Below are 26,331 nucleotides of genomic sequence, written 5' to 3' on the forward strand. Positions count from 1 at the left end.
ATATAAGCTTAGCTTTGCCTTGCTTGCTCTTTTTCAAGCCGTACATTGCCGTGCATGGCGAGGATTTATTAGTGTGTTCTACAACATGAAACAGCCTGTAAAGTGCAAATGTGCAATGTAATTTGTTCCAAAGTTTGGAACTACTAGTACAACTGTACAATGTGCTGCACAAACTCATCCAATTTTGTGGCTGACCTTCATGGACTAAACGGAAACTGTAAGAGCACTTCTGTCTTTTTTTCCCATAATAGAATAATACATTTTTTTGTTGTATATTCTGATTAGGAAGGAAGAAAGGACGGGGGTAGTAAAATTTTTTGGTGGGAAAAAAAAAAAAAATATAAAAAAAAAAAAAAAATTTGTTTTGTTATAAAAATTTTTTTTTTTTTTTTTTTTTTTTTATTTTTTTTTGGTTTTTTTTTTTTTTTTTTTTTTTTTTTATTTTTTTTTTTTTTTCATTTTTTTTTTGTAAGCAATGAACTATTCTTTTGAGTTTGGAAAAGATTTTAAATTTTAATCTTATTTTATGCAGATAAGCCAATTTTATATCATTGATCTTGCTCTCCATTGAAGTACGTAATGTAAACTTGATGCACATGAGCTAAGATCACTAAATTCGCTAAAACAAGTGAAATCTGAGCTAATTAATAAGCTATAAAGATTATGAAATGTTGTCTTCTTATTTTTTGTACATGCAGGTAGTGGGAAAGACACTGCTGTAAAACTTGGGGAACTGCACCATCCTGTGACCTCAATTATTTACATAACAATTGCAGCTGTTTGTATCTTGTCGAGCTTAGTTACACACTTCAAATACAACAGGTCAGTGGCAGATCCATGGTTTATATAAAAAATAATTATTTATTATCTAATTTCATATTTATTATTCACCTTCCACCTATCACGATCACCAGTCACTGTCATTGCCACCATTGCCATCGCTGTCACCATCATCACCTCACACCCAGCACTTCACTGTGGCTGTCACCCATGTCACTTTAACTCTTGTCAGGGTCTCCTTTCACTGTTATGCTGTCCCCATCACCCTGTTACTGTTACCCTGTCACCGTCACCTTGTCCCAGGGGGGGTACTCCGACTTGTAAATGACGGGGATGATCGAATGAAGGCAAAACTCAGGACCCAAAAAAATCCCTAAGTCTTCGGACATTACCCAAAAAAATCCCTGGACCAAAAATAACCCCAAAAAACTCCCTTGTCAAATTACCCCTAAATTGCCAGGAGGGGCAATAACGCTTGCGTTTGATTATTCATCATACCAGAAATACGCCAAGGCCGTGCCAAAGCACTTAAGTTTGTTTTTAATGCCCTAAAAGATCCCCTATTTGAATCAAGTCACCCAAAAAAATACTTGCCAAATCTTCTTACCCAAAAAAATCCCAGAATCGAAAATTTCAAACCCAAAAAAATCCTTCGATCATCCCCGTCATTTACAAGCCGGAGTACTCCCCCAGCTGGGCACCTTAATTGTTCTCTCATCCAGTCATTCTCTCATCCTGTCACCTTTGCCTCTGTCACCATCACCCTATCACTGTAACCCTGTCACCATCACCCATTACCATCACCTTGTCACTATCATCCTGGTACTGTCGCCATCACCCTGTCACCATCACCTTGCTCTGTTACCCTGTCACCATCACCCTATCACTGTAACCCTAGCAGCATCACCCCTGTCACCATCACCTATCACCATCACCTTGTCACTATCATCTTGTTACTGTCACCATCACCCTGTGAATGTCACCTTGTTCTCTCATCCTGTCCCCATCACCCTGTCACTGACACCCTGTCATGGTCACCCCTTTTACCATCCCCCTGTCAACATCTCCCTGCTCAGTCACCCTATCACTGTCAAACCTTCGCCATCACTCTGTCACTGTCACCCTGTCACCATCACTTAAGTTATAAACAGTAGTCACTGGTGTAAAAAAAGAAAGACAAATTGGCTGGAAAAGCTGTCCGGCTATAGTTGGGACTTGTTGGACATGCCACATTTTGGTCGGCTGTAGTCTGATCACTGGCTGTTGTATACAGTCCTGTTTTTAAAATTTCTGTTTGTTCTGTTTCAGTGTTACAGTCTTGAATCTGAAGGTGCGAAGTAATGTTATCTCTAACGTTGCTTGGATTGCTTACTTCACAGTCCTATTCGTAAGGTAAGAATCAGGAAGGCAGTTATTTTCCTCCCAGATTTTCACACAAATTTCTAAGTGTTTCTAAGCACACATATTTTGAGCCCAATCCAAGCACACTGCTCTGGATATCATATTGGAAAGATCTTTTCATCATGTAGAGATTGAGTATAAGTAATGCCTTTTTTGGTCAAAGGTGGTGACGTCAGTAGTGGAGCAATGGCCGACGTTTGTCACAGGTACCGAGGTTTTATGTTGGCACCGACCTGTGTCAATGGGCTTAAAAGGAGACTCATTACAGTAACATGTACCCCCCCCCCCTCCCCCAAAAAATCCTTGACTTTTGTGTTGTTTTGTTTAGATCAGTTGTAGGAGCAGTCATTTATGGCATCACATCGAAAAATGATAATCAACCAACAAAACTAATGGTCTATTTTATAGCAGGTACGTATTGATTTTTCACTGTTTACAACCATTCCTTGGAAAATACAGTTGAACCCTGTTATTCAACTTTGTTCACAGGGTCTCTCTCTCCCCACCCCCCAGGGGGGGCAGGCATGGAGAGATAGACGCTGGGAACGAGGTTGCCTGTTATTTCGAATCGTCAGGGGAAATAAAAAATAGTTTGAAACAGCAGGAGTTTGAAATAGCCGATAGTAAATGAGTGAAGGGCAAATTCAAGGGAAATGGGTTTTAGTTTGAAATAACGGGGAATTCGAAATGACCAAGTTAGAATTAGCAGGGTCTAACTGCATATTCATGGAAATTTCCAATTTTCTGTTCAAATGTAATTAAGTTCAGATATTACTACGTAAACATAGATTAACTATGCCAATTCAATTTAATCTTTTTTATACTAAAAAACTCAAACCCCAAAGGGGACTTAGGTCAAATTGTGATGGGGTAGTGTGAAGGTCTTTTGGGGGTGTGAAATTTGTGACCTGATGCAGTTTTGTGGCGACTTTATTGGCCAGAAGTAGTGGGAGGCATGGTGGCCGAATGGTTAGTGTGCTGGACTCTGGATTGATTGGTCCAGGTTAGAGACCTGACCCGGTCACTTCAATGCCTTTACTCTCACAGCGCCCCTCTCCACCCAGGTGTGCAAATGGGTACCGGCAGATTTACTGCTGGGGATAACCCTGCGATGGACTAGCATCCCATCCAGGGGAGAGTAGAAATACTCCTAGTTGCTTAGTGCTACGGAAACTCGGGATATGCTCTTTGTAGTTTTCTATGAAAAAAGTAGCATGTAAATTGTTTACTCTTCAAGTATTATATACCACAGTCCTGGACATTGTTTCAGCATACAGTTTTTAAGTTTATCTTTGACTGACGTTTTATTTGACTTTTCTTTTAGATGGAGCCTTGAAATCTTTAGAGGTAAGAGAATAGTCCAAAGAGCTGTTAATAATAAAAAATAGTATATTAAAAAAGTAACTACATTTATTTTTATATTTGATCAAGTTTACAAGCTAATAAAAATGGAAATGTTGCTCATTAATAAAGATTATTTGATAAATTTTGCCAAATATATATTTATTTAACTTGTATTATGGACAAAGCATTTTCTCAGAAAGCCTTTTACAGTAGGCATAATTGCCCTTCTAGAGTCTATGCCAGCCTTGTCAACATTTTTCGTTGTACCTCAAATTTTAAATACAAAGACCTCACTGGTTAATGGTTTCTTCCTCTGCTATGAGTATAACTTAAATCATTTCTCAATCACTTTCTTCTCTGGTTCTCAATATGGACATTGTTCAATGGTTCCCTCTGCTTCCTAAAATATTACCGGTACTTTTAACTATCATCTTGGCCGACTTATTAGAGTAACGATGATCTAATCCAGAGGTTGTAGAAAATAATTCCTCTTTGCCTTGTGTGGTCCCCGACTTCCTTTCTTGTGCTAACACTCAGAAGGAAATTCCTGGGAGCCTATTTTCCAGCACTTAAAAATTAATTACCTATTAAGAGATAAATCTCTATTATCTTGCTTCTTGCATCAGTGGTGTCTGGTGCAACATTGCATTTTGCAATAATATTGTACCCTTAAAGAAATATGACCCTGGAAATATAATTAAAATAAAATTTATTTTAATTTTGTAGGTTCTGTGTTTGTCATGGGCCTTACATCATCAATGGAAGTATAGATCAGCAGGTAAATTACAATACTGGAAATTTGATTTCATATATTTGTATATCTCTGTCCCAGTTGTCCATTTGTCCAGTTGTCTCAGTTAACCCACCTGTCCCAGTTGTCCCAATTGTCCCAGTTGTCCCAATTGTCCCTGTTGTCCCAGTTATCCCAGTCCAAATTGTCCCAGTTGTCCCAATTGTCCCAATTGTCCCAGTTGTCCCAATTGTCCCAATTGTCCCAATTGTCCCAGTTGTCCCAGTTGTCCCAATTGTCCCAATTGTCCCAGTTGTCCCAATTGTCCCAGTTGTCCCAATTGTCCCAACTGTCCCAATTGTCCCAGTTGTCCCAATTGTCCCAGTTGTCCCAATTGTCCCAATTGTCGCAGTTGTCCCAATTGTCCCAGTTGTCCCAATTGTCCCAATTGTCCCAGTTGTCCTAATTATCCCAATTGTCCCAATTGTCCCAGTTGTCCCAATTGTCCCAGTTGTCCTAATTATCCCAATTGTCCCAATTGTCCCAGTTGTCCCAATTGTCCCAATTGTCCCAATTGTCCCAATTGTCCCAGTTGTCCCAATTGTCCCAATTGTCCCAATTGTCCCAGTTGTCCTAATTATCCCAGTTGTCCCAGTTGTCCCAGTTGTCCCAATTGTCCCAATTGTCCCAGTTGTCCTAATTATCCCAATTGTCCCGGTTGTTCCAGTTGTCTCGATTGTCGGGTTTGTCCCAGTTGTCCCGATTGTCCCAGTTGTCCAAGTTGTCCCGATTGTCTCAGTTTTTCCAGTTGTTCCTAGTTGTCTTTATGGTCCCAGTTGTCCTGGTTGTCCCAGTTATCCCAATTGTCCCAGTTGCCCGAGTTGTCCCAATTTTCCCAGTACATTGTCCCAATTGCCCCAGTTCTTCCAGTTGTCCCAGTTGTCCCGATTGTCCCGACTGTCCCAATTGACCTAATTGTCCCAGCTGTCCCAGTTCTCCCAATTGTCTCAGTTGTCCCAATTGTCCCAATTATCTCAATTGTTCCAGTTGTCCCAGTTCTCCCAATTGTCCCAGTTGTCCCCGCTGTCCCAATTGTCCCAATTGTCCCAGCTGTCCCAATTGTCCCAGTTGTCCCCGTTCTTCCAATTGTCCCAGTTGTCCCAATTGTCAGCCCAGTTGTCCCGGTTCTTCCAATTGTCCCAGTTGTCCAAATTGTCCTTGTTGTCTGAATTGTCTCAGCTGTCCTGGTTATCCCAATTGTCCCAGTTCTACAAATTGTCCTAATTGTCCCAGTTGTCTAAATTGTCCCTGTTGTCTGAATTGTCTCAGTTGTCCCGATTGTCCCGGCTGTCCCAGTTGTCCTGGTTGTCCCTATTGTCCCGGTTGTCTGAATTTTCCCAGTTCTCCTGGTTGTCCCAGTTGCCTTAGCTTTTCCAGTTGTCCCAATTATTCCACCTGTCCTGGTTGTCTTAGTTATCTCAGTTGTCCCAACTGACCTTACAGTCCCAACTGATCAAACTGTCCTTGTTATCCCAAATGACAACTATTATTCGGATTGCCTGGCATCACCTGGGACTTGGTATATGGAGCATGATAAGTGTCGATAGTTTTTAACATTTGCTTGTATTTCTATACTAAGTGATTGGTTTACAAAATTCATGCCACATTCTTAACCATTTGAAGGAAAATCAAATCCAGTCATGACTTGTTCACACATTTTTCCACGCTTTGTGTCAGTGACATGTATTCACTTCAAGTTTTAATTGGTTCACTGGATTTTCAGGGTGTTTTTATTGATTGGCTAAAGTGATTACTTTGGTTTTGGTTTTACTTAATCACTCAAAATTGCTCTATTGTACAGAATGTTGCATAATCAATGTACAAGAGAACTTATTTTCTTTCTTTTTTACTGATAGGATTTATTCAGCAAGAAATAAACAGTTTCAATTCAGGAGAGGACAGTGTATTAGGATCAGACCTTGTCATTGCAACAAGGGTGAATATTTGTTTAACCAAATAAATTTTGTGGTCATAAATATAACTGCCAACTTTTTCTGGGTCAAAGGGGTGAGATTTTTTATCCTGAGAGTGCCAGGATTTCTGAAGACAACACAACCATGTCCAAAGATTTTCGAAGATGTCTGAAGTATTTTGAATGTGTTCCAAACATATCTTGGTTTCAGTCCCAGGACGTGTTTTGCTTAACGCCACCTTGTTCCCAATGCACTTCTTGAGTAGGGGTGGGGGGGGGGGGATGGGGCAGTATGACCATATTAAAAGAACTGACATCCTGGATCTTTTCAGAGAGGGAGGCTTAGAGCTTTTACAGTGTTCCAACTTGTTACTTTACCCAATATACTGACTGGCTGAACATACTATTATAAAAGTTTTATTCAAGTGTCATACAACTTTAGCTCTGAAAAGCTAATTGGGGAAAACCTTATTAGAATAGACGAGAATCCTGCAGTACATATAAAGTGCCCTTATTGAGAGCTTTGAACATGACATAATATTATTTCTCCTGCTGAAGATGAAGTTATTCATGAACTACAAAGAGGCCCTGCCAGGGGGGCTCCTGTGTCGCTTGTCTTAAGTTAAAAATGTCCCGTGTCGCTGTTTTATCGCTCTTCGTGTCGCTGTCGGTAGTTAAATTGAAGGAAAATTGCTTGTACTTGTAGAAATTTAAGGGTTTTTTTTATAAGGGTTGTCGTTTGTCGCGATTTTATTAGTATGCTGTTGCTACTTTTTGGGCCATGTCGCTTGTCGGAATCTACCCTGGCAGGGCCTCTACAAAGATGGTGGTATGTTTGTACACATTAACCATTCCTTTTGGCAATGTTGTTTCTTCAAAGTGCAGTACTGCTATTGGAGTATACATTTTCATAATCAACAACCTTTCCATTTCGCATGGTACAGAAATTCATGAACTACAAAGCTGGAATTTTGTTTGTGACACAATTCCTTTTGGCAATTTTGTTCCTGATCTTACTGGAAGCCCTGTAAGTACTAAATTGTATTTCCTGAGTGTAACTTCTTAGAATTAAAAATAATAATAATAATAATAATAAACATTTTTATAGCGCCTATCCAGGCCTGCTCTAGGCGCTTTACAAATACTGTATGTTAAAAAAAAAAAAAAATCACGAAAATCACTATAATAAAATCTATAAAAAATTATACATATTCTTAGTCCTTTACTGTTAGGGCGCATTTTTTAGCCACTATTCTGGAATAAGAATGATTGGTACAGAATGCTAGGAATAATCCGGATTGCCTGTATTAAAAAACGCCAACAAGTAAACTTTGCGTAACAAATATGGCGGCTGGCGAAGGGGCCATTGCAGCCATGATCGCAGCAATTTTTCTCCTTAATAAAGAGGAGGAAGAAAGTATGGAGTCTTTAATGTAGTTGTCGAATGTTCTGGTAGTGCTATTCACAAAGGAGAGGAGACACATCCCTCAAAACGCAGGCTATGCCGTCTGCCATCTTGGATTTTATTTTGCAACATTCTGTTCATTCTGCCCCTGGGAGCAGAATGGATGGAATGGCGTTCTGTCCATTACGGAATAGAAATGCAGAATAGAAAAACGCGCGCATTTCACGTTCTGGCCATTCTCATTCTAGAATTGTGAATAAAAAAACACGCTCTTAGTCTTACTCTTATTCCATTACTCTCTCAATTTTTTGTTCTTGTACTGTGAGACAGTCATACTGCCATACTCTTGTACTCATACTGTTCCAGATCTCATACACTTGTACTGGTTTACTTAGTATTTTTAATGGCAGTAAAAAACTAATTGATAGTCAGGCTTTGAACTTCAAAGTTTGCACGTTTTTGAAGGGCACAGTAAATTAATTAATGTGGGTTTTTAATAAAGGATGTAATGTAAATGAATTTTGCCACAAGTCCATTTAAAAGTACAGTCAATTTTTCAAACCATGGTCTAAATGAGCTAATGAGTTAATTCATGACTTGTGTAGTAGTTGGTTTCTGTAGATATATAACATCACACTAAATATTTAATGGTTTTATGAATTAGCACTTTCTCAGAGCCAATCAAAATAGAGAAACAGTCAACTCTCTCTTAAACGGACACCGTCTGGACCAGCTCCAGCTGTCCGTCTTAGAGTAGTGTCCAGCTTATAGTGAGTTTATTTACAGTAAAATGAATGAAGACAACAAGGACGGGACCAACACCAGATGTCCGTCTTATAGAGGTGTCCATCTTAATGAGGTGTCCATCTTATAGAGGTGTCCATCTTATAGAGGTGTCCATCTTATAGAGGTGTCCGTCTTATAGAGGTGTCCATCTTATAGAGGTGTCCATCTTATAGAGGTGTCCATCTTATAGAGGTGTCAGTCTTATAGAGGTGTCAGTCTTATAGAGGTGTCAGTCTTATGGAGGTGTCAGTCTTATAGAGGTGTCAGACTGTTAAGAGAGAGTTGACTGTAGCATAGAATAATTATCATAATATTTATCGAGTCTCAATTACTATGCTCTTTCTACTCTTGTTTTTAACCGTCATAAACACACTGGTCAATTAAATATTTACTCATTTAATTTGTCTATTTTTGAAAAAAATGTTAGCCAGAAAACACTTGAGGCATTGTACTGGACGTTCATAGGCTTATTGTGGACTCAGTGTATTACAACTGTTGTTTGGGTGATTTTAATTGCCACAAATAGAAATGAAGAAGGGCCCACACTTATGACAAAGGTAAGATATTATGACAGTAGATCTATGGATTTTATCTTCTTTAAGGTAATTCCTGGGAAATAAAACTGTGCATAGATTTTTAACCAAACTTTGCCGGTTTGTTGTTTACTTTCAGGGAAGTTAAATTTAGAAATTAAAAAGGGGGGTCACCGTATTCGTTTAGGAGCAGGAAGACTTTGTATTTACCACACAATTCCTTAATAATTCCTTTGTGAGTACTGGGAAAGTACACGTTTTCGTTGATTACTGGTATGTATTATTCTGCCATAGAAATTGATCTGCAGGGCTGTCATTTAGGGCCGTAAACCGTAACACCTGTTATGGCTGAGCTCACTCAATGTTACGGGTGAAAATGTTGATTGGTGTTAGGTTACACTTGCATACAGAACAAAATGCTACGGGTGATAGCTTTAATGTTACGGCTGCTTAAAAACTTAATGACAGCCCTGGATCTGTATTCATTTTGCAGAAAGAATTTGATCGATACTCTCAAACTAAGAGAAAAAAATGATAGGTCACCGTATTCGTTAACAAGAAAACAATGATTTCTCTCTCGCGAGCCAAGCCGCATAGAAAAAAAGCCGCCATTTTGTTTATGTGCGCGCGCTAATTACGTGTAAAATTCTGCGCAGTGAGGATGCGCAATGCAATACTAGGGAATCACCTTTAAATTCATTTTGAACAAATTCTGCTAAATGCATTTTCTTTGAAGGACCAAATCACTACCTCAATGATAGATTTTTAAGGCTCATTTTAGGCAATAGCAGCCTTTTTTGTGTGCATCTGTAACTTGCTGCTTTCTGTTTTTTTTTTTTAACATTAGATACTTCTCGTTGTTGGAGTAGTAATCATATTGCCTGGAGATATTCCATCCTTTGTTTGGTCATTTTGCATATTAAGTTGCAAATGTGAGTATGAAAAGGGTTTTAATAACAATTTAAAGTTGTTAGGTAGACCTCTTGAGTTGTTAATTAACAGTAGTATTAAGTTTTGTAAATTAAGTGCTAATTAAAAAAGTTCAAATCAGGAAGACTATAGGAAGACATCGCAATAATGTAAAAGGCAGGGTTTTGTTCCACGAAATATCCGTACCTGTCAAATGGAAGGTGTTTTCCATTGAAACCCCCACCCCAACAGTCTAGAAATTCCATTTTAGCTTTTCGTTTAAATTTATCTCCCTTGTCCCTCTCTCTCTCTCTCTTTCCCCTTGGAATTTTTAGTGACATTTCTTTTGGTGGGTATGGATGTTTGCTGGTTCAACCATGCAATTTAGTATTTAGTATGTACTGGTAAGTATCATCAGTATCAACAAATTTTGTTGCAAGTATTTAAATTAAGTTATTATTTAATTATGCATATTTTTGAAGTACCGTGTTTACTCGAATAAGCGTCGCCCCCGAATAAGCGCCGCCCTCAAATAAGCGCCGCATTTGGAACAAAAAAGTTAATAAGCGCCGCCCCCGAATAAGCGCGGCAGTGCCGATGCGGCTCTTATTCGAGCAATTTTGTTTTACTAAAAACAGCACTTCAATGCAACTCTTCAACATACTTGGACATTTATTTCCTGCAAAAGCGATATTTTTCAGTTCGCCCATCAGTTCTTTAATTCTATCCAACGTTCTTAAATTACGCTGTTCTGTAAATGTTGTGAAGGCAGCGAACTTTGCCAGCACGGCTAGCGCTACTTTTCTCTTCAGTAAGAGACAAATACTGACAATCAAAAGACGCTATTTTCAATTACTGTAAAAGAGTAGATTCTTTGTTGCGTCCAAATTTTTAATAAGCGCTGCCCTCAAATAAGCGCCGCCTTTGAGTAAATACGGTTGTCTGTGTTGTTAATTAAGTGTTGGTTTATGAAAGAAAAAACCTTTTTTGTGAAACTTGTGTTACAAAGATGAAAAAAAAAATCAGCGTTTTCAGGTATCCATTTAGAAGACAGCAATAGGGGTAATTATTTGATTGCAACAATTATTTGTGTGAGGGACAGATCTACCAAATTATTAAAAAATACCTTCTCAGTGCTTTTAAAAGTAGTTCTTTTAAACCTCGTGTACTTATGTTTATTTCTAGGTATTCCATGGGCTTTTCTGACTGTCTTTGATTTTGCATTGTTCCTCTCCATTCCGTCTGTCATCATTTTCTTTCTTGTGCTGAGGACAGAGTTCCTCAGACTAGATCAGGTGAGGATACAAACTTTATATTAATAATTTTATTTATTAATTATCTTCTTGTTTTACAATAGATAAAAATTTTATTTTTAAACTTTAAAGTTAATTTCGAAAAATTTGGGTGGCTCAATCTGAACTCCTTCCATAGAATTTTTGTAAACTTTGCCAAAAACTGTACCTAATAACATGCCCGGGACTGGGCTGATCACAAACAAAGAAACAATGGAACTGGAACTGGGATTTGTAAAATTGGAAAAACAATAGTCTGGGAAATGGACCCTAAAATTAATATTGACTACTTTTCCATTATTTTTTTTTCTAGGAAGCACAGTATAGTGTTCTAGGTGGTGAGGTTGATTCTCTGTTTTCTGTCCACTCTCAGTCAACTGAACGGAGTAGAGATGTTGAAACTAGTTAAATATGACATAAGGTTCTCTCACACAACTATGAGCTACAATGTATACCAGGCCAAACTATAATGCTGTTACCTCAGTTTATTAACTTAAAAACATTGATCACTTATTTTTTTTAGTACACAATACAATTATGATTTCAAATGCTGAAACAGCGCCAAAGAAAAACAACAAAGTTGTGAATATAAAGAAAGCCTAAAGTTTCCACTGGCTGGGGAATAAAAGATTAAGTGCCTTGAAGAAAATTGTCTTTTTTTAACGCACTGTTGAAAAATTGATCAGCCTATTATTTTTTACCTGTAAGGCAGGCGGCTTTTTGTTGTATGCCATTGTTGACTGTCCACATGACCACCATGCAAATGAGAAAGACTTTGTGTAAGGTCCTGCATTTTTCTTCCAATTGTGCTTCCATCAAGTCAAAGTTTATAATACCGTATTTTCTCAATTAAACACCCCCGGCGTTTATTTGAAGTCGGCGTTTAATCGGGGCCCGGCGTTTATTAAAGGACTGCAGTTTTCTACCAATTTCTCAGATTGATTTATTGTTACCGATCTTTGAGACCAAGGGGCATTTTGTCAAGGCGGGACGATTTTTCTCTTCGTTCGTCCTCGAAAAACTGTCCCTGGGTATCCAAAGGTGATTATTACCCAAGGGTACATTATTACATTGTTATTACGGATTGAACAGTTATGTTGCAATCAAGATTTGTGGCAAACAGAATATATTTACTTGTTAGCTTGACCTCAAATAAACGCCGGGACCTCGAACAAACGCCCCCGGCATTTATTTAAAAACTAGCAATTTTGACCCGGCGTTTATACGAGGCCGGCATTTAATCGGGGTCCGGCGTTTAATCGAGAAAATACAGTAGGTCAGGTTACTGTGGTTGGTGGGTACGGCAGTCAACAAAATTAGCTGTACAATTCTTGAAGGGGAGAGGACACGAGATGAGGTGCCTCCCCCCCCCCTAAACTGCTCACTAGAACACAGGAACTCAACTGCTTAAAAAAGTTGCCGTAGAATTTGTTCTCCAGCCAGTAAAAAACAAGGATTATTCTCTAAATTACTCTAAATTACTTTTTAAAAATGTATGGCACATAATTTATCTAAAAATCTTATTGCAAGGTACTGCATTCAATTCCTACTATAATTTATTCTGTCTTGTAAATTGAGTTAGCTAAATGAAACCTGTTTTATTAAAGAAAAACTCTAACAAGATAAGTTAAATAAAAGCTAGAAATTATTAGACAATTTATAAAGTGTAGGGTTTCTTAAGTTATTTGGGCGGTGTAACTACATTTATGAAACAAAGATTTTCGGTCAATTATGGAATGTATAGGGCATATTGAGACCCAGTACTTAATTTGTATTCTGATCTGGCACTACACATACTTTCTTAATTCACACCAATGCTAAAATGACTTTAAAACCTGTTTGGTTGAACACGTGGAGTGATGATTTTTAACGAACTTCCTTTAATTAGTGTACGCCGACAACCTTTTGCCGCCTATCATAGTATTTTAGTAACGTTTTTAGCCTTCTCTGTAAATGTAATTTAGCTTGGTATTTTTTAATCTTTTTAAATTTTCATGTAAATTGTATTTTAGCTTAGAAGTTTTTATCTTTTAAATTTTTATGTTATTTTTTTTTTAATGCAGGGCCCCACTGGATACCAGCCTACGAGCTGAATTGGGCTACCCTGCTTAAATAAGAGTTTACCTTACTTTATCAGTTTTACAAATAAAATTTGTAGCTAATAAGACAACGTACGCATTTTCCATGAACCATAATGCTACACTATTTTGTAGTTTTATTTTTATGGCCATATTCCATGAGCAAATTTTTTTAAAATCCTTAGTCACATTGAAATACCAACAATGTTGAGGAAACACTTTAATCTCATCTGTAAAATGCCACTGATGCAGGCAATATCCGAACATAAAAACTTGTCTACCCTAAATGCCGCTGCATAAATCACATGCAAGCATACTAGTGTTGATTTTAGATTCTAGACTTTTTTTGGACAAATTTACCCTTGACAAATCATCCGCCTTCTTATATATTCAGTTGGCTGATTGTAGTGTTTGCACATGCTCCGAATGTGCACGATATATTATTCGCGTGTTGATTCTGGCAGAAAAGGTGCTTCATTTGCTCCTAGTTGCTTAACTGCTGTACAAAGATGTGACTCGTCCAAAAAACTATCCACAGGGTAGCTGGGCTTTTTTATAGGGGCTTATTTACCCACTGTCACTAATTATCATAATCACAAGGCAAATTAAAGGGTACTTAATCAACTGTATCTACGTAATCACCAAAAACCTAGAGAAAGGGGCCACTGATACGTTGACGTGATTTAAAACAACAGATCTTTTGTTGTGGTCGAATCATGGAACATTGAATAATTAAATCATTGTGCCTGAAGGAAAGTTTAATAACTTGGTTCGACTTGGTGCACAACATTACAAACCGTATGCACCAACAGTTAGTTGTTGAGCAGCCCCAGCTATAAAAAAACTTCCGTTATTGTATTGAAAAGTATAGTCAAGAGGACAAAGGTTTTGTTTTTCACTGCCTGCTTCAACAATAAGTAGTTTTCGAGAAGCGTCGCTGTCATTCCTTGCATTCCGAGAAACTTTCGACAGTAATAAAATGTCTTTGAGCTCAGTACTAAAGTGTATACACAAGACATCTTCCGGTTCTATCTAAAGTGAATTGGCATAAAAGAAATAAATTTACTAACAATATACAGCTGTATGTCATTACTTACAATCGGCAATGACCATGACCAAGAGAGCTAAATCGTGTTTTATTGGCTGAAAAATTGACCCCTGCCTGAATAGAGACAGACATGCTAATTTGACTCTCAAATTCAAAACAACTCTGTTTGTCAGAAACTGAAAGTGCTTTGTCATCAAGTTATTTCTTAGTATTTTGAGACGCCCTGGTTTGCTCGTTGTGGAAACAAAATGCTTCGCTTAAAGGACACATTCGTGATTGACCCATGATCAGATGTGGTCCAAACTCCCAGTTATCTGCAGCTCGGTGAATTCAAACGTAGCTCGTTATATCATAGTCAAACGAAATATCTTGGAAATTTGACAGCAGATTGTTTCTATTTAAGAATTTAGAAGTGAAGCGACGAACATGGCAGCTGCAGCCGCAGCTTCTTCCTGTTCTTCTGCTAGTGCGTCTGTGTCATCCGTGTATGATGTGTCGGAAGAGAAGACGAATGGCACAAGACTGGCAAGACTTCTGATTGATGGAGGAACGCGTGCTCTAAGGGAGTTTCTTCATTCTATTCATCCGCAGGCGACATTACAGCACGTATTAATCAACGATCGCCTAAAGCTGTCGAAACGTGTAAAATTTGTTGACCAGTGGGAACAGTTATTTCCTCCTTCAGGCGACCCACCAGATTCGGAAACATTTGATATCACGCTTTTGCATTTGTTAATTCGAGAAATTTGTCATTTGACGGCACCCTTAAATGGATGGCACAAAATGCCTGCCGGCGATGATGAGAGTGTGGAGGCCAACATTACTAGAATCAAATGTTTCCGTAATAAGCTGTGCCACAGATTTTCTACCGGCATTCCTAATGATGAATTTGAAGACAAATGGAAGCAAATATCTTCTTCCTTGGAGGCACTTGAGCTGTACGCCCACGGCTACGCCTACCGGCAGAGGATTGAGCGCCTGAAGAACGATCCTATAGATCACGTCATACAACGTCGAGTGGAGGAACAAGTCAACAAGTGGGAGGAACTTGATAACGAACTGGTGCAGTTTGAAACGGAGCAAGAGTCATCCAAAGTGCCAAGCTGCCTTCCAGACGAACTTCCCGAAGAACTTATGTTTGGTCGTTTGCGCGAGATACAACAAGTTACAGAAGTCATCCAAATTAAATCGGTGCCTGTTGTCTGGATTACTGGCGGACCGGGCTTTGGAAAAAGCACAGTAGCCAAGAAAGCGGCTCATAAATTAGCCAAGCCAGAGAACGATCGTACGGTGCTGTTCTGCTCGTTAAGGTCAGAGACAACCTTGCACGATGTAGCTACGTTGATGACACTCGCCTGCAGTAAGAACCAGATGCAACCGCCCGAGAATCCCCAGCACTGGCTTCTTACCTGGAGCAAGCAACAAGTGACAAAAGTCACTTTCGTTCTTGACAATGCAGATGAAGTTCTCGAAGGTGCTGACTGCAAAGAGTTTATGGGTGTCTTGGAGAAGATAAGGACATTCTCAAGACGAAATGTCACATTTATTATTACTTCTGGAAAGGCTTGTACTCATAATCAACTACAGGACACAAGTGTTCGTTTGGGCTGTTTGCCAGCAGAAGAGGCGAGGCAACTTCTTCTTTCTCGAATCCATGGTCCGGAAACTAGGAATAAACTTTGCAAGGCTGAAAAATTGGTCGAGCTTTTAGGTTTTCACCCTTTAGCCCTGTGCATTGCTGGCTCGTTGCTCTCAGACGGCTACTACGAAGATGAGTACATACAAACCCTCGAAAAAGAGCCTTCGGATGCCCTCCAAGTCGATCGAAGGTCCACCGAGCAAACCTCAGTCGAAAAATCGATCAAGAGTTCTTTTATGTTTCTAGACGATTTGGAACAAAAAGCCCTCATTCTGCTATGTGCCTTTCCCGGTTCATTTGATTCTGTTGCGGCCAAGTCTTTGATTGTAGACTGTACAACAGATGCCAAGTCCATCTCAATTCTACGCGAACTCAAAAATAGATCTCTTGTCGAGCAGCCGAGCTTAGGCAGATATCAAGTGCATCAGCTTATCCAAACCTTTGTGCCGAAAGTTGCCTCGGACAGGTACCCCGCACTCTTAAATCAGGGAAAGAAATTGTCCTGTGCTCACTTTATGTCTCGCCTGGCTGACAACGCTAATCTGTACTGGGGCAAAGATACCTGCAAACAGTCTCTTGTTTCCTTTAATGAAGACAGACACAACTTTGAGCACTTTCTTCAAGTATACGTAGAAGGAATGGAAAAGAAAGATCCAGATGCCCTGGAGCTGACCAAAGTAACGATTGCTGCGAATTTGCTACAGAATTGTATGTATCTGGAGAAGTGTGTTCTTCCAAAATTCTACACCAGAGTTTTAAAAGGCATACTCAGCTCAACTGATTCAAGCAATCAACCCGTGCATACTGTGGAGCTTTTGTGTCTCCTTGGACATGAACATCGCAAGATTTCTGGAGATAAAAATGAGTATGAACGCTGTATGAAGAGTGCCGAGGAGATTTATTCCAATAACCGCAGGGAATTTGAGAAAAATCCGATCTCAGAAGTTTACTATTTAAACAGCAATGCTCGCTTCCTATCAGAGAAGGGGAAGGGCAAGCAGCTACAGCAACAAGTCGAGCAAGCGATGAAAATTTGCAGTGATTCCGACAGGTTGAAAGATCACCCAGAGATGGTAGCAACCCATTTTTATGCGGGAAGATTCGCACAGCGTCATCGAAAGTATAAGGAAGCAAGGAACAAGTTTGAAGAAGCACTAGATCTCTTTTACAAATGTCTCGGTAAACATCTTATGACTGCTGAATGTATTAAAAACATCGCAGACATTTACCTTTATCTCGGTCAACGTCCTGAAATGTGTATAGATGAGACCGAAGAAAAACTTGGTGAGGCTGAGTTAAACAAATCTCACGAGTATTATGAAAAGGCACTATTAATGATGAAGGAACTGGGCGTCGACAACCACAAAGAAATGGTCTTGACTCTTATAAACTTTGCAAGTTGTCAGCGAATGAAAGGCAACTTAAAAGAAGCCACAGATTTGCTTCAAAAGGCAGAATGTGTTGCAGAAAGCGAATTAGAGGAGAATTACATGTGGAACGTCAAGTTGAAAACTCAGTGGGCTTTTCTGTACGAAGAAAAACACAAGGAGAAAGAAGAAAAGAGCAAAGAAAAAGCCCTAGCCTCGATGAAACAAGGGCTTGAGATGGCGATTAGACGTGGAAAGCCGATAGGTGAGCTGAACAACAAATCCGAGATCTTAGCATTTATTAATCGTTATCCAGATGAATTCCCAGAAGACAAGTTTCCTCGTAAAAGCACCCACAGCGTAGAAGCCGAGAACAATGCGAACTCCTTAACAACTACCACTTCTTCTGGATGGGATGTTTGTCATCGTGTCCCAAGAATTCAACACGATGGGAATGGCCATGACTCGGAATCCAGAGTACTCACCAGTAGGCTACCACGCCTTTCACAGCATAACATCGAAATAGGTATGTACAAACTGATAGATATCCTGCCCCGCAACAGGCAGAAGCGTATTTTACCTTCAACACAAGAAAATTCTTAAATGCATTGAATGCAAAAGTAACGTTTACAACAACGGTACGATTAGTCCATGCACCATAGAAGTCACTCGAATTGAAATGAAGGATAAACTCAGAAAATTGCTAGGATAAAAATCATATTATTAAATTATTCAGTGCGGATGTGAGGCAGCCTTCCAACGCTGCTCTGTCAGGCCGCTATGTCACTCAATCGGTCGGGTGTCTCGTGACAAAATGTGATAATAGCGTTAATAAATTGCCTCAGAGCTTGCATATTACATCAAATGAAGTTATCAAGCTGAGCGTCTTTAGGGGCCCGGTCATTATTTAGGGGAGGGGGAAGGGCTGGTGCAAACAGAGGGAGGAGGCTATGATCAAATCCTCCTGACCCTCCCCTCTAATTAAGCACATTTTTAGCTGCCCCTACCCAATCGATACCGCTCACTCCCTTTAACCTCCCTAATATGCGTGCATAAAAATATGTGCCCTCGCTCCCTGTTTTCTTGCATATTTGTACCAGCCCTTCCTATCGTCGAAATAATGACCTGTTCATTTAGGAGTTCTTGGCTCAGGGAAATCTGGACTCGCGTCCTTTTGCATTCTCGTCCCCATAGCCCTTTCGTTTCTCTTAGCTATAGCCGGCTGAGCCTTGGCACGAGAAAACGAAGGGCTCTGGGGACACAAGATTTTATACAGTCCTAGATTCTAGGACTTTTTAAAAGAATGTACGAGAGAGTCGTTACGTTTTCGACTTCCGTTTAGGAATAAGAGTTCTTTGCACCAAACAGCCAATCAACAAATTCGAATTAATTCAAAAATCCTATGTCTCCAGAGCCCTTCATTTTCTCGTGCCAAGCAGGCTAAGAGAAACGAAAGGGCTATATGGGGACGAGAATGGTCCTTGCGCTGCCATCGGGATAAGCGAGAACACATAGAACTGGGCTGATTATATATATGTAGGACTGGCAAGGCCGGCCACCAGCTAAAGAAAAAAGCTTTTTGCTGTTGTTACAAAAGAGTGACTTACAAAAGAGTGTGGTAATCTTTAGGGAATGTTGGCAGTCAAGATGGTGCATGGTCCAATAATTGTCAACAAGCTGATGACCACTGGACAACTGTTGGCAGAGGACCAAGAAATGTAAGCATGAACCTAAGGAAGTTTCAAATAATAAGGGCTCTATTGCCCCTTTTTTACCATGTCAAACAAGAGGATGTGTTTCAGTCATCACGATTATTACACGACATCTGAAGGGAAAAGTTGAAGAAAGGTGTTTTTCTATTTTGCAATTGTCGAGATGTTGAATATCGATGACGATTTCTTTTTCAATCTATGCTCAGTTAAGCCAGATATTCAAAGAAGACGTCTTGTCCTAGGACAAAACTCTCCGAATAAAGGAGAAGTTTGCATAAAGCACGCTAAACAGTTGGAAAATGTTGGTTTTAGCCTCAGGATGTAAATATTTGATCTAAGCTGTTTGCTTTTTCAGCACCCTACGCACTACGGAAGCAACTCACTCGGACCGGGAGGCAGTCCGTCTGGAGCATGCACAACATCAACAAGCAACAGGTACGGGTGTGTCAGTTCCAACCTCGTCCAAGGGTCTACATCGCTTTAAAGATGGCGGCTGGACGCATGACGAGACCGCCATTTTGAAATTTCATCGCCGAGAAGATTCTGGGGGCGAGCTTGTGTCAGTCGTGGAGTTTTCATTGATATAAAAGCTGCTGACCGGCAGAATTTGCTGGCTGCGATGTTGCCACTACTGTTCATCGTTTTTTTTTAACTTTTTAACTTCGTTCTCATTTTAATCAGCAGCCGTTACTAATTATTGTGCCTGGTTCCTGTCATCCTTTTAAAATTCCGAACATCGAGCACAAAAAATTGCTGCAATTCTAGGCTCAGAAAAATGTAATAGCAAAATTTAAAATCTAATATTTTAACACTTATTCTCAGTGAAATCTTCACAACAAGCGCTTCATCTCTGTCTGTGATGATAGCTACCTTTCGTCTTTTCAAATACAATAGCAGGTAGCTAAATTTCGAGTTTTGCAGGCTATGGCTAAATTACTGCAGTGATCTAAGCATTTAGTTGTCTGTTTCCCCAGGTACTCTGCATTGGCAAGAGATGACAATTTCCCAAAAGAACAAAAGGATTTTGGTGACTTGGATGATCAGACCTAGCCCTGGAAGACAGAATGAAACTTGGGTCTCTTATAGCTTAAAATTAGGTCTCTTATGCTAGTAAAATAATAATGACAGCGACGATATTGTTAATTTGTTTGCTTTTGATAAACTTTTACGCTGAAGTACTTTACGTTGCATCAACAAATTTTGCCTTAAAATGTTATTTAGATATTTCTGTTGCAGTTTTAACTGCAATTTAAAAATTGCATGAAAATGCTTATAAATTTTACCTTCAAATGGAAATAAGCATATATCTGAAGATTTTTTCTTCTTCAAAAGCAACGTTTTGGAACTTTTGGAGCAGGGGGGTGGGGAAGTCGGCACTTTTCTTTGGAGACATAGCACTGCCTGGAAACGGTGCTAGTCTATATCAGTAGCCGTTGCTAAGAAAGACGTCACCCAAAGTTTTGTTTTCTCAGAAAGATTTAAATAGCAATGACTGTATGCGTGTGAAATGCGAAAAGTGGCGGTGTTTGCGTTTGATGTTTCACGCCACTGATTTCTCACCTGATGTTTCACGTCACTGAGAATGTTTTGGCGGCGTGGAATACCAAGCGAAAAATTTGCCACGGTTGACATTTAAAAACCAAAAAATGGTAAATCATTTCAGAATCATTGGAGTTATTTTTAATTGGTATAATTCGCAAGCCCTACTTTTGCCAGAAAGACATGCGAACTAGACAATGATTTTTTCAAGCTATTCACTGTGCCCTTAGCAACCATTCGATAGCTACTGCGCACATTTGGTTGCCCGGCACCGCTATGACCCCTTTTTTTAGTCGTGTAACAAAGGGAGTTTCTTCACCCCCCCCCCCCCCCCCCCCCCTGTTTTGGAGCAACTTTCAAGCAACTGTTTTCATTTTGAGACAACTTTTAAAAACTTTCAAGCAACGTTTTGGGAAATTTCGAGCATCTCTTAGACAGCCCTATGCACAACCACCTAAGCAATTAAAAGCTAAGCAATTTAAAACTGTAAACAGTTGTTTGACCTTTCGTATAGACATGGGGCAGCGAAAGGAAATGTTCATGCCAGTATATACGAGGGTAGTGCTTGGTTTCGCTTCCAAACTAAGCATCTAGACTTTAACGGCTGAAACTGAGGGAAGAAAAATTAAATGATAAAGCAGTAGTACTGATTTGTTTTAAAAGGTCAGTTTCTTTTATTGATAATTTTACCAAACGGCTTTTTAAGTCTAGTTTTACAAGGACAAGATTATCCACGGGGGGAAGAGGAAAGGAGAAATTTTCGCTGGGGTATACCACGCTAGAATTCCAAATCAATTTAGTAATTCCCTCCCCTACCCCTTCCCTAGCCCCCTAGCCTAATTTTGTATACACCCAAGCGATAGACAGGAATACATGTACCAAGAATTACGGTTGTAATAGGGTGCAAAACCGGTGATGAATTTAAAAGTAGAGACCGATACAATGTTAAATTACTAAATTCTGCGTACTTTATTTCGACTGGCCAAACCAGGCTTCTTCAGGTACCTGAAGAAGGCTGGTTTGTACACAAAATTCACTAATTCAAAGTCGTATCGGTCTCTGCTTTTAACTTCATTATTCTGTTTGTTAAACTAATTAGATCACTATTGATCCAACGTATACCGGACTATTATCGTCGAGGGTTGCTTGCTTGAACATTAAACTATGCAAAGCTGGTGCCTACCTCATCTGGCGGGACACACTCACCCAAAAACATCTTTTCCCTCTTCCCCTACTTCTACCCAAACTGGAGATTAAGAGTAGTACATCGGTAGACCTATTTTAAATTTCTTATTATCTAAAAAGCACAAATACATTATTCGACGCTAATTAATTTCCCACTGTAATTCTTTTTTGATGTACATTCGAGGAAATAATTATCTCCGGAATTCCAAGTCCAGTCCCTGAACTCTCTCTTCTACGCTCCCTTTATAGGGGTTGAACCCAGGCGCGAGAAGAGAGGGTCCAGGAAAACTTGCACGCGCATGCGCTAGTTTTTTCCCCGAAATCGGAAAAACCATACAGTCGAAGCTCTCGTAAGCGGACACCCTCGGGACGCGAAAGTAGTGTCCGTAACTGGAGCTGGCCGCTTACGAGAATGGTTCTCGTAAGCGGTCACCAGAGTTGTAGAGGATAGAGTCCGATAGATGGCTGCTTACGGGAGCCTACCCAGCTAACAATAACCGGACAGATGTGGATGACGACAAAACAAACACCAAAATATGGTACTGACGGTAACTGTGATTACTGTAACATCATTGTGAGGAACGGCAATGTGAAGTTAATTAATAAAAACAAGAAACAGAGATTTTTGTAGGATTTTCTTCGGGGTGCCCGCTTATGGAAGTGTAAAAACAAAGAAAAAGTCTAAGTCGTAATCTGTGCAAGTGTCCGCGGCCGCTTTCGGGAATGTCCGCTTACGAGAATGCAAAAATACAAAGTTTGTATGGGAGTTAAAACGGGAGTGAGAGTGAGAGTGTCCGTTAAAAGAGCTTCGACTGTATTCGGCAGCACTTTTGAAAACGCGCGCGATTCAGAATCGATCCGGATCGATTTGAAGCGATTCAGAATCGATCCGAATCCATCCTGATTGATCCGGATCGATTTGAAGCGATCCAGAATCGATCTGGATCCATTCAGAATCGATTCCAATCGATCCAAATGTGGATCGATTAAAATTGATCCAAATCGTACCTCTTCATACCTGATAAGTTCTTAGAATTCATAGCTAGCGACGGCTTTGCCTTTAAGTCGGGTATTCACCTAAAGGCCGTTTCTCCACCGCTTAACATGGATGTAACAGAAATAACACGTTCTCGTTTCAAGGAATCCCAAAACGCTTTGCTCATAGTGCTAATTATGCGTTGAATATAGCGTTGAATGCGTTCAGATTCAAGAATAAAAGAGGCTAACATCACCGCATGTGGTAGCTTTTAAGAATATGCAAGTGTTTTGAACGTGTTAAACGTTGCAAAGGATGTGAAAAACCACATGGAAAATAGCTCAGAATGAGCGGAGGAATTATTCTACCAAGACAAGTAGAAGGAAACAATGCCCCCATTAATTCATAATAGAGAGAATGTCTGGAATTACAGTCAAAATACTCAGCGCGTTCCGTTCCGCGTTGCTGCCTCTTCCATGACAACTATGACACAATAGCATCAAAATACTCAGCGCGTTCCGCCTAGAATTCCGGAATAGTTTTGATTAACGGCGAACGAATTGCATTATTCCAATCAAACTGGTTAGTTTTTGACAGGTTCACGTGTTCACTCGTCCCCAGTCGTCTTTATACAGCACGCGGCAAAGATACAGCGGAGGGAGAGATGGGTACCAAAGGGAGCGCAAGGGGCGATGGTCTTCCTTCCCATCATCCCCTGCTCCCCCACCTCGCGCGCGCGCTTCTCCCTTTGCCGCGGGCTGTTTGAAGACGACTGGGGACGAGTCAGTAATTTACACTATTCAAATTGAATTTGAATGTTTTGAAACGAATGATGCAATCCATTCGCCGTTAATCAAAACTATTCGGGCACTGAGTATTTTGACTGTAATTTTTTCTTCATATAGCGTCCCTGAAAGAACAACTATGAGCAACAAAAGTCCTTTATACGGTTGAAATGAGTGCTAATTGTCAAATCAAGGATTTAATATAATTAAGGTTTTAATATTGTATTGCGCATTTGACATTTTTATGTTGACCCTCGGATGTACAAGCACGCTTCGAGACTGACAGGGATAAATCAGAATTACAATATAAATCATTTTTTTCTGTACCCGGGTACGGGAAATGGGGGTAAACCTCTCTCCTCCGCAGAGGCTCCTTCAGTGGGGGAAGGCGAAAACCACGAAAAATGAAAAATAGGGGGAGCGCACGGGACTGCGCGCTTTCGTTTCGATTCTCTCCAGTCTCCGCGCGCTTACTTTTCACCTCTCCCCATTTTCCAGCCCGTACGGAACACGAAAGAGGCCTCTGCGCAGGGGAGAGAGGGTAGATTCTCATACAAATGGGACGGGGATGCTCGTCGGAAAATTAGAATGAAAACCGTAAAGAAAACCAAACCGGGCGCTGCTGAAAAATTGGTGACAAATGATAAAATCATTTAAATACAAAATTATTGTCCTCTTCATTTGATTCCGTGATTATTTTCCACACAATTTTGCATTGAAATGTTCAAGTGACGTTTCTAAAGGGCCTTAAGGAATGATGTCACAGGGATTTTAATGCCTTTCGGTAAAAAAGGTGCTAAAATCGGCGAATAGGTCTTCTCGTGCATGCAATACCCCTAGTACATCGAGATGGAGATATAAAGTAATTTGTCGTTGAAGAAAGAAGGGAATAAAAATAATTTTTAGGTGTTTTTCTAGTCCACGAGGACAAAACTTGAAAAAATCAGCCTGATTTTTTCAAGTTGCCATTTAACGTTTCGGATGGCATCACAATAATGTCACTTGTTTATTGCTTCGGTACACTTGATGGTGATTTTTAAAAACTGGACCACTATTCGTAGTTTGTCTTTTTTAGGCTCTTGAGTTTTTGAAGTGAAACTGGTGACAGTGTCCCTTTAAGTTTGTTTCTAACGAACCCTTGTTAAGCTGTTTACCCGAAAGTGGCCGCTTAATAGGGGTTCTACTTTCAGATCTTGATTTGTTAAAAAATGTATACTTATTAAGGTATTTTCAAGTACAAACAACGAAATTTGATCAGCAGGGATTTGCTAAAGCAAATGCACATGAAATACCAAGAAAGATGCATTTCTGTTGGCTTGCGCATGCGACCTGCAACACAATTGCGAAATGCCTGAACGCTTCACCGAGCAATTTCACGTCATCGCGAAATGTAGCATTAAATTTGATTGCCTCGTAAAAGAAATGCTATACATTCGCATGCGTAAGCCAACACTTAACGTGCAAACTGATTCCATCCGCGCAAAGGTGTTTGTTAGGCCGTTCATTGTAGTTTATGCTTATTTTGTAGCTTTTCCTGATTTTATAATGAAATTAAACGCTAAAATATTGTTAAAATTCATTTTAAAACTTTAAAAATTTTTTAATAATGGCGTAGAGTAGCGCCGAAACGTCGTCTACTTTTTTAAAAGTTTTAAAGTTTTAAAATGAATTTTAACAATATTTTAGCGTTTAATTTCATTATAAAATCGTTTTCAAAATCTCTGCTTTTCCTGATTTGCACTATTTAGTCACGATGACCCCGAAACGTCGAGCAGCAATAAATCTTTGTTAGTTTATCATGAACAACAAAATGACTGGAGTATCGGAAAGTTGGTAAACATTACATATTTTATATACAGGAAACCATGATTGTAATAAAATGTTTTTATTTTCATGACAAATAATTATCTGAAGAGTGTGGCTGATTCAAGAATGGTCTAAATATGTGAATGAGATGGGCAAAAACCATAAATATCCGCAAAATATTCAAAATTTATGCCCACAAGTCGAAAACTAAATGCACACTTCATTGTTTTCAAAGCGAAATCAAATCTGGGTGTAAAATAGTGTCATTTTTTTGGGCAAATCACAGGCAAAGACTGTTCTATTCCAAATCTTTTTACATAGTATAACATTTATACATATTATCAAAAATAGAGTTATTTATTGTTGTATGAATTAAGAAGTCTATACAATAATATTACTTTTGGCAAGGATTGCCTTCTTTCTTGATTGGACATTCCTGGCATCAAACTGACGTTTTCATTAATTTCAATATATAACAGTTAGTTATTTTCTCAATTAAATGCCTCTCCTGCATTTATTTTAAACTTGGCATGGTGGACCCAGCTTTCACTTGACTCCTGCAGCTCATTTGAATCTGGCGTTTATGAAGTAACGGTTTTTATTTATTCTGGAATACTAGGCGGCATGCGCTGACTATTTTGACTGTAAGATGAATATGATCTTTCCGTTATACCTACAGCTTTTTTAGCCGGGAATAAAATACTTGAGGGGCTTATTTACAACAGTACTCCAGGGGCGTAGCCAGCTTTCTGAAAAGTTGTAGGCCTAACCAACTGGGCCGTAAGGGCTGCTTCTAGGGGGTTTAGGGGCATGCTCCCATAAAGACCCTAAACAGCGCATTTCTACAGCACCTAGATTTTTGCATTTCATAACAGAGAATGAACCAATTTTCACTTCTTACCAAATATATAAACGCACTTTTTTCTTTCATGACAAATACCTATCACTAGAAGTTTAAAAGGGTAGTTTCGATATTACAGTTGAATCCCGATAACTCGAACCTTCAAGGGAAACAAAAGGGGGGGGGGGGGGCGGGGGTATAAG

The 26,331-nt window shown here is 39.5% G+C and overlaps 2 protein-coding genes across 2 annotated transcripts; both read left to right on the forward strand.

Moving 5' to 3' along the window:
* The first annotated feature begins 11 nt into the window (after positions 1-11).
* On the forward strand, positions 12-13,322 carry LOC144646319 (uncharacterized). Its single transcript, XM_078505866.1, has 13 exons — positions 12-217; positions 699-822; positions 2,089-2,172; positions 2,510-2,592; positions 3,506-3,528; positions 4,252-4,303; positions 6,172-6,251; positions 7,172-7,254; positions 8,846-8,975; positions 9,799-9,883; positions 11,046-11,155; positions 11,466-11,989; positions 12,429-13,322. Exons 1-12 carry the CDS (start codon positions 160-162, stop codon positions 11,559-11,561), a joined length of 1,008 nt encoding a protein of 335 aa, XP_078361992.1. The 5' UTR covers positions 12-159; the 3' UTR covers positions 11,562-11,989; positions 12,429-13,322.
* Positions 13,323-14,471: 1,149 nt separating this feature from the next.
* On the forward strand, positions 14,472-21,849 carry LOC144646315 (uncharacterized). Its single transcript, XM_078505863.1, has 4 exons — positions 14,472-17,810; positions 18,914-19,002; positions 19,352-19,431; positions 19,971-21,849. Exons 1-4 carry the CDS (start codon positions 14,705-14,707, stop codon positions 20,044-20,046), a joined length of 3,351 nt encoding a protein of 1,116 aa, XP_078361989.1. The 5' UTR covers positions 14,472-14,704; the 3' UTR covers positions 20,047-21,849.
* The last annotated feature ends 4,482 nt before the right edge of the window (positions 21,850-26,331 follow it).

The sequence above is a fragment of the Oculina patagonica genome, chromosome 3 (genome assembly GCF_052425735.1).
Source record: "Oculina patagonica isolate OP01 chromosome 3, crgOcupat, whole genome shotgun sequence".
In the NCBI taxonomy this organism is placed as follows: domain Eukaryota; kingdom Metazoa; phylum Cnidaria; class Anthozoa; order Scleractinia; family Oculinidae; genus Oculina; species Oculina patagonica.

What these genes read in the sequence shown, in the direction of transcription:
- LOC144646315 (XM_078505863.1), top strand. Translation starts at nt 14,705, where the DNA reads ATGGCAGCTGCAGCCGCAGCTTCTTCCTGTTCTTCTGCTAGTGCGTCT. An exon ending in ACAGCATAACATCGAAATAG is followed by an intron (nt 17,811 to 18,913) that starts GTATGTACAAAC and finishes GGTAATCTTTAG; the next exon opens with GGAATGTTGGCAGTCAAGAT. An exon ending in ACAACATCAACAAGCAACAG is followed by an intron (nt 19,432 to 19,970) that starts GTACGGGTGTGT and finishes CTGTTTCCCCAG; the next exon opens with GTACTCTGCATTGGCAAGAG.
- LOC144646319 (XM_078505866.1), top strand. Translation starts at nt 160, where the DNA reads ATGTGCTGCACAAACTCATCCAATTTTGTGGCTGACCTTCATGGACTA. An exon ending in ACCTTGTCATTGCAACAAGG is followed by an intron (nt 6,252 to 7,171) that starts GTGAATATTTGT and finishes CGCATGGTACAG; the next exon opens with AAATTCATGAACTACAAAGC. An exon ending in TTGCATATTAAGTTGCAAAT is followed by an intron (nt 9,884 to 11,045) that starts GTGAGTATGAAA and finishes GTTTATTTCTAG; the next exon opens with GTATTCCATGGGCTTTTCTG.